Source organism: Salmo trutta, chromosome 3 (genome assembly GCF_901001165.1).
Source record: "Salmo trutta chromosome 3, fSalTru1.1, whole genome shotgun sequence".
In the NCBI taxonomy this organism is placed as follows: Eukaryota; Metazoa; Chordata; class Actinopteri; order Salmoniformes; family Salmonidae; genus Salmo; species Salmo trutta.
Window position 1 is genome coordinate 961,810 of NC_042959.1, and position 7,587 is coordinate 969,396.

At 46.8% G+C, this 7,587-nt stretch overlaps 1 protein-coding gene across 1 annotated transcript in view; it reads left to right on the forward strand.

The window, feature by feature from the left end:
- Positions 1-7,587, forward strand: part of LOC115163822 (transcriptional regulator ATRX-like) — a 53,156-nt gene that overhangs the window by 40,526 nt on the left and 5,043 nt on the right. Inside the window, 2 exon segments of the mRNA XM_029716024.1 lie at positions 2,776-2,885; positions 5,503-5,694. Of these exon segments, the coding sequence (XP_029571884.1) occupies positions 2,776-2,885; positions 5,503-5,694 (302 nt within the window).

The window sequence follows — 7,587 nt, forward strand, 5'->3', positions numbered from 1 at the left end:
GTAGAACCAGTAGGTGTAGTAGTAGTAGTAGTAGAACCAGTAGGTGTAGTAGTAGTAGTAGTAGTAGTAGAACCAGTAGGTGTAGTGGTAGTAGAACCAGTAGGTTTAGTAGTAGAACCAGCAGTTCTAGAACCAGTAGGTGCAGTGGTAGTAGAACCAGTAGGTGTAGAACCAGTAGGTGTAGAACCAGTAGGTGTAGAACCAGCAGGTGTAGTGGTAGAACCAGCAGGTGTAGTGGTAGAACCAGCAGGTGTAGTGGTAGAACCAGCAGTGGTAGTAGAACCAGTAGTGGTAGTAGAACCAGTAGTGGTAGTAGAACCAGTAGGTGGTAGTAGAACCAGTAGGTGGTAGTAGAACCAGTAGGTGGTAGTAGAACCAGTAGTGGTAGTAGAACCAGTAGTGGTAGTAGAACCAGTAGTGGTAGTAGAACCAGTAGGTGTAGTGGTAGTAGAACCAGTAGGTGTAGTGGTAGTAGAACCAGTAGGTGTAGTGGTAGTAGAACCAGTAGTAGTAGAACCAGAAGGTGTAGTAGTAGAACCAGCAGCAGTAGTAGAACCAGTAGGTGTAGTGGTAGTAGAACCAGTAGTAGGTAGTAGAACCAGTAGTAGGTAGTAGTAGTAGTAGTTGTTGTTGTAGAACCAGTAGTAGTAGTTGTTGTAGAACCAGTAGTAGTAGTTGTTGTTGTAGAACCAGTAGTAGTAGTTGTTGTAGAACCAGTAGTAGTAGTTGTTGTAGAACCAGTAGTAGTAGTTGTTGTAGAACCAGTAGTAGTAGTTGTTGTAGAACCAGTAGTAGTAGTTGTTGTAGAACCAGCAGTAGTAGTTGTTGTAGAACCAGCAGTAGTAGTAGTAGAACCAGCAGTAGTAGTAGTAGTAGTAGTAGAACCAGCAGTAGTAGTAGTAGTAGTAGTAGAACCAGCAGTAGTAGTAGTAGTAGAACCAGCAGTAGTAGTAGTAGTAGTAGTAGTAGAACCAGCAGTAGTAGTAGTAGAACCAGCAGTAGTAGTAGTAGTAGAACCAGCAGTAGTAGAACCAGCAGCAGTAGTAGAACCAGTAGTAGTAGAACCAGTAGGTGTAGTAGTAGAACCAGTAGGTGTAGTAGTAGAACCAGTAGGTGTAGTAGTAGAACCAGTAGGTGTAGTAGTAGAACCAGTAGGTGTAGAACCAGTAGTAGTAGAACCAGTAGGTGTAGTAGTAGAACCAGTAGGTGTAGAACCAGCAGCAGTAGTAGAACCAGTAGGTGTGGTGGTAGAACCAGTAGGTGGTGTGGTGGTAGAACCAGTAGGTGGTGTAGTAGAACCAGCAGCAGTAGTAGAACCAGTAGGTGTAGTAGTAGTGGTAGTAGTAGAACCAGTAGTAGTAGAACTAGTAGGTGTAGTAGTAGAACTAGTAGGTGTAGTAGTAGAACTAGTAGGTGTAGTAGTAGAACTAGTAGGTGTAGTAGTAGAACTAGTAGGTGTAGTAGTAGAACTAGTAGGTGTAGTAGTAGAACCAGTAGGTGGTAGAACCAGTAGGTGTAGTAGTAGAACCAGTAGGTGTAGAACCAGTAGGTGTAGTAGTAGAACCAGTAGGTGTAGAACCAGTAGGTGTAGTAGTAGAACCAGTAGTAGTAGAACTAGTAGGTGTAGTAGTAGAACTAGTAGGTGTAGTAGTAGAACCAGTAGGTGTAGTAGTAGAATCAGTAGGTGGTAGAACCAGTAGGTGTGGTAGTAGAACCAGTAGGTGTAGAACCAGTAGGTGTAGTAGTAGAACCAGTAGGTGTAGTAGTAGAACCAGTAGGTGTAGAACCAGTTGGTGTAGTAGTAGAACCAGTAGGTGTAGAACCAGTAGGTGTAGTAGTAGAACCAGTAGGTGTAGTAGTAGAACCAGTAGCAGTAGAACCAGTAGCAGTAGAACCAGTTGTAGTAGAACCAGTAGGTGGTGTAGTAGTAGTGGTAGTAGAACCAGTAGGTGTAGTAGTAGAACCAGTAGGTGTAGTAGTAGAACCAGTAGGTGTAGTGGTAGAACCAGTAGGTGTAGTAGTAGAACCAGTAGGTGTAGTAGTAGAACCAGTAGGTGTAGAACCAGTAGGTGTAGTAGTAGATCCAGTAGGAGGTGTAGTAGTAGATCCAGTAGGAGGTGTAGTAGTAGAACCAGTAGGAGGTGTAGTAGTAGAACCAGTAGGAGGTGTAGTGGTAGAACCAGTAGGAGGTGTAGTGGTAGAACCAGTAGGAGGTGTAGTGGTAGAACCAGTAGTGGTAGAACCAGTAGTGGTAGAACCAGTAGTGGTAGAACCAGTAGGTGGTGTAGTGGTAGAACCAGTCGGTGTGGTGTAGTGGTAGAACCAGTCGGTGTGGTGTAGTGGTAGAACCAGTCGGTGTGGTGTAGTGGTAGAACCAGTCGGTGTGGTGTAGTGGTAGAACCAGTCGGTGTGGTGTAGTGGTAGAACCAGTCGGTGTGGTGTAGTGGTAGAACCAGTCGGTGTGGTGTAGTGGTAGAACCAGTCGGTGTGGTGTAGTGGTAGAACCAGTCGGTGTGGTGTAGTGGTAGAACCAGTAGGTGTGGTGTAGTGGTAGAACCAGTAGGTGTAGTGGTAGTAGAACCAGTAATAGTAACAACCATAACCAAACCAACGGTGAGAGAACAATGTTTGTCTTTAATCATTATGATGTTGATTAATGGTTCATGGTGTAGTGAATGGAGTTCTGCTGTTACTTATCAACTCTATACCGGTGCTTCACAGCTGTCTGGGTCAACACCAGACAGACAGGTCTAACAGAGGTCTCTGTCTCTCTAGGGGTCCAGTTCATGTGGGACTGCTGTTGTGAATCGGTGAAGAAAACCAACAAGAACTCTGGTTCTGGATGTATTCTGGCTCACTGTATGGGCCTGGGAAAAACACTGCAGGTCAGTACCGCCCAGCCACCTGTACTTTCTGTTTGTTAGACTGGAATTTCTGTCTTCCTGTAGAACGGGGTGTTTCTCTGGTTGTGGGAGGAGCATAATATCAACTTCCACCATTTATCTAATCTGATCCTGTCATTACCTGCTTTTACCACTAGGGAGTAACCCTGCACTGTACTGTTGCAGTACCTGCTTTTACCACTAGGGGGTAACCCTGCACTGTACTGTTGCAGTACCTGCTTTTACCACTAGGGGGTAACCCTGCACCGTGCTGTTGCAGTAACTGCTTTTACCACTAGGGGGTAACCCTGCACCATACTGTTGCAGTACCTGCTTTTACCACTAGGGGGTAACCCCGCACCGTACTGTTGCAGTACCTGCTTTTACCACTAGGGGGTAACCCTGCACTGTACTGTTGCAGTACCTGCTTTTACCACTGGGGGGTAACCCTGCACCGTACTGTTGCAGTACCTGCTTTTACCACTAGGGGGTAACCCTGCACCGTACTGTTGCAGTACCTGCTTTTACCACTAGGGGGTAACCATGCACCTTACTTTTGCAGTAACTGCTTTTACCACTAGGGGGTAACCCTGCACTGTACTGTTGCAGTACCTGCTTTTACCACTAGGGGGTAACCCTGCACCGTACTGTTGCAGTAACTGATTTTACCACTAGGGGGTAACCCTGCACTGTACTGTTGCAGTACCTGCTTTTACCACTAGGGGGTAACCCTGCACCGTACTGTTGCAGTACCTGCTTTTACCACTAGGGGGTAACCCTGCACCGTACTGTTGCAGTACCTGCTTTTACCACTAGGGGGTAGCCCTGCACTGTACTGTTGCAGTACCTGTTTTTACCACTAGGGGGTAGCCCTGCACTGTACTGTTGCAGTACCTGTTTTTACCACTAGGGGGTAGCCCTGCACCGTACTGTTGCAGTACCTGTTTTTACCACTAGGGGGTAACCCTGCACCGTGCTGTTGCAGTACCTGCTTTACCACTAGGGGGTAACCCTGCACTGTACTGTTGCAGTACCTGTTTTTACCACTAGGGGGTAACCCCGCACTGTATTGTGACAAGTGCTGCTTCACCGTCTGTCTCTACAGTGCATTCGGAAAGTATTCAGACCCCTTGACTTCTACCATATTTTCTTACATTACAGCCTTATTCTAAAATGGATTAAATAGCCGCCCCCTCATCAATCTACACACAATACCCCATGATGACATCACAATACCCCATGATGGCATCACAATACCCCATGATGACATCACAATACCCCATGATGACAAATCAAAAACAGGTTTTTAGAAATTTTAGCAAATGTAAAACTGAAATACCACATTCAGACCCTTTGCTATGAGACTCTAAATTGAGCTCAGGTGCATCCTGTTTCCATTGATCATTCTTGAGATGTTTCTACAACTTGAATGGAGTCCACCTGTGGTAAATTCAATTGATTGGACATGATTTGGAAAGGCACACACCTGTCTATATAAGGTCCCACAGTTGACAGTGCATGTCAGAGCAAAAACCAAGCCATAAGGTCAAAGGAATTGTCTGTAGAGCTACGAGACAGGATTGTGTTGAGGCACAGATCTGGGGAAGGGTACCAAAACATTTCTGCAGCATTGAAGGTCCCCAAGAACACAGTGGCCTCCATCTTTCTTAAATGGAAGAAGTTTGGAACCACCAAGACTCTTCCTAGAGCTGGCCGCCAGTCCAAACTGAGCAATCGGAGGAGAAGGGCCTTGGTCAGGGAGGTGACCAAGAACCTGATGGTCACTGACAGAGCTCCAGAGTTCCTCTGTGGAGATGGGAGAACCTTCCAGAAGGACAACCATCTCTGCAGCACTCCACCAATCAGGCCTTTATGGTAGAGTGGACAGATTGATGCCACTCCTCAGTAAAAGGCACATGACAGCCCACTTGGAGTTCGCCAGGACACTGACTGTGAGAAACAAGATTCTCTGATGAAACCAAGATTGAACTCTTTGACCTGAATGTCAAGTGTCACCTCTGGAGGAAACCTGGCACCATCCCTACGATGAAGCATGGTGGTGGCAGCATTATGATGTGGGGATGTTTTTCAGCGGCAAGGACTGGGAGACTAGTCAGGGTCGAGGCGAAGATGAACGGAGCAAAGTACAGAGATCCTTGATGAAAACCTGCTCCAGAGCGCTCAGGACCTCAGACTGGGGCGAAGGTTCACCTTTCAACAGGACAACGACACAATTGATTTATTATTATTGGGTATTGAGTCGTTTGGGGGGGGGTGTATTGCATCGTCGTTGGGGGGGGGGTATCGAGTCGTTGGGGGGGGGGGGTATTGAGTCGTTGGGGGGGTGTTGAGGTGTTGTCAAGGGGTCTGAATACTTCCCGAATGCAGTGTAAATCTATACTGTATCTAACCCTGTCTATATCACTAGGTGGTAACCTCTATGTGTATATATCTATACTGTCTATATCACCAGGTGGTGACCCTACTCCACACTCTACTACTGTGTGAGAAGTTAGACTTCTCTCTCTATGTGTATATATCTATACTGTATCTAACCCTGTCTATATCACTAGGTGGTAACCTCTCTATGTGTATATATCTATACTGTCTATATCACCAGGTGGTGACCCTACTCCACACTCTACTACTGTGTGAGAAGTTAGACTTCTCCACGGCTCTGATCGTCTGTCCTCTCAACACGGTCCTCAACTGGCTCAACGAGTTTGAGAAGTGGCAGTACGGCTTCAAGGATGAGGAGAGTTTAGAGGTACACGCACGGACAAAAAAAATAAATATATATATCACACACACACACACACACACACCTCCATATAAATAGTGTGTGTATATACAGCTCTGGAAAAACTAGAGACCACTGCATAATAATTCAGTAGTTTATAGAATAAAACAGAAATGTTAATTATACCCAAACACAGACCTATAAATAGTAAAACCACAAAAACTGATCATTATGCAGTGGTCTCTAGTTTTTCCAGAGCTGTGTGTTTACGCTGTGTGTGTTTACGCTGTGTGTGTTTACGCTGTGGGTGTTTACGCTGTGTGTGTTTACGCTGTGTGTGTTTACGCTGTGTGTGTTTACGCTGTGTGTGTTTACGCTGTGTGTGTTTACGCTGTGCGTGCGTGTGTGTGTGTGTTTACGCTGTGCGTGTGTGTTTACGCTGTGTGTTTACGCTGTGTGTTTACGCTGTGTGTGTGTGTGTGTGTTTACGCTGTGTGTGTGTGTGTGTGTTTACGCTGTGTGTGTGTGTTTACGCTGTGTGTGTGTGTGTGTGTTTACGCTGTGTGTGTGTGTGTGTGTTTACGCTGTGTGTGTGTGTGTGTGTTTACGCTGTGTGTGGTGTGTGTGTGTTTACGCTGTGTGTGTGTGTGTGTTTACGCTGTGTGTGTGTGTGTGTTTACGCTGTGTGTGTGTGTGTGTGTTACGCTGTGTGTGTGTGTGTGTGTTTACGCTGTGTGTGTGTGTGTGTGTTTACGCTGTGTGTGTGTGTGTGTTTACGCTGTGTGTGTGTGTGTGTGTTACGCTGTGTGTGTGTGTTTACGCTGTGTGTGTGTGTGTTTACGCTGTGTGTGTGTGTGTTTACGCTGTGTGTGTGTGTTTACGCTGTGTGTGTGTGTGTGTTTACGCTGTGTGTGTGTGTGTGTTACGCTGTGTGTGTGTTTACGCTGTGTGTGTGTTTACGCTGTGTGTGTGTGTTTACGCTGTGTGTGTGTGTTTACGCTGTGTGTGTGTGTTTACGCTGTGTGTGTGTGTTTACGCTGTGTGTGTGTTTACGCTGTGCGTGCGTGTGTGTTTACGCTGTGTGCGTGCGTGTGTGTTTACGCTGTGTGCGTGCGTGTGTGTTTACGCTGTGTGCGTGCGTGTGTGTTTACGCTGTGTGCGTGCGTGTGTGTTTACGCTGTGTGTGTGGCGGTGGTGTGTTTACGCTGTGTGCGTGCGTGGGTGTTGTTACTGCTGGTGCGTGCTGTGGTGGTTGTACGCTGTGTGTTTACGCCTGTGTGGGTGTGTTTGAATCGCTGGTGTTTACGCTGTGTGTGTGTTGACGCTGTGTGTGTGTTGACGCTGTGTGTGTGTTGACGCTGTGTGTGTGTTGACGCTGTGTGTGTGTTGACGCTGTGTGTGTGTTGACGCTGTGTGTGTGTTGACGCTGTTGTTTGACCTGTGTGTGTTGACCCTGTGTGTGTGGTGTGTTACGCTGTGTGTGTGTGTGTTTACGCTGTGTGTGTGTGTGGTTACCCTGGTGTGTGGTTACGCTGTGGGTGTGTGTGTGTTTACGCTGTGTGTGTGTGGCTGTGGTTACCGGCTGTGTGGTGTGTGGTTACCGCTGTGGTGGGTGTGTGTTTACCCTGTGTGTGTGTGTTTACGCTGTTGTGTTGTGTGTTTACGCTGTGTGGTGGTGGTGGTGTTTACCGCTTGTGTGTGTGTTGTTTACGCTGTGGTGTGTGGTGTGTTTGACCGCTGTGTGTGTGTGGTGTGTTGTACGCTGTGTGGTGTACCTGTGTGGTGTTACGATGTGTGGTGTGTGTGTATTTACCGCTTGTGTGTGGTGTGTGTGTGTGTTTACGCTGTGTGTGTGTGTTTACGCTGTGTGTGTGTGTGTGTGTGTGTTTACGCTGTGTGTGTGTGTGTGTGTTTACGCTGTGTGTGTGTTTACGCTGTGTGTGTGTGTGTTTACGCTGTGTGTGT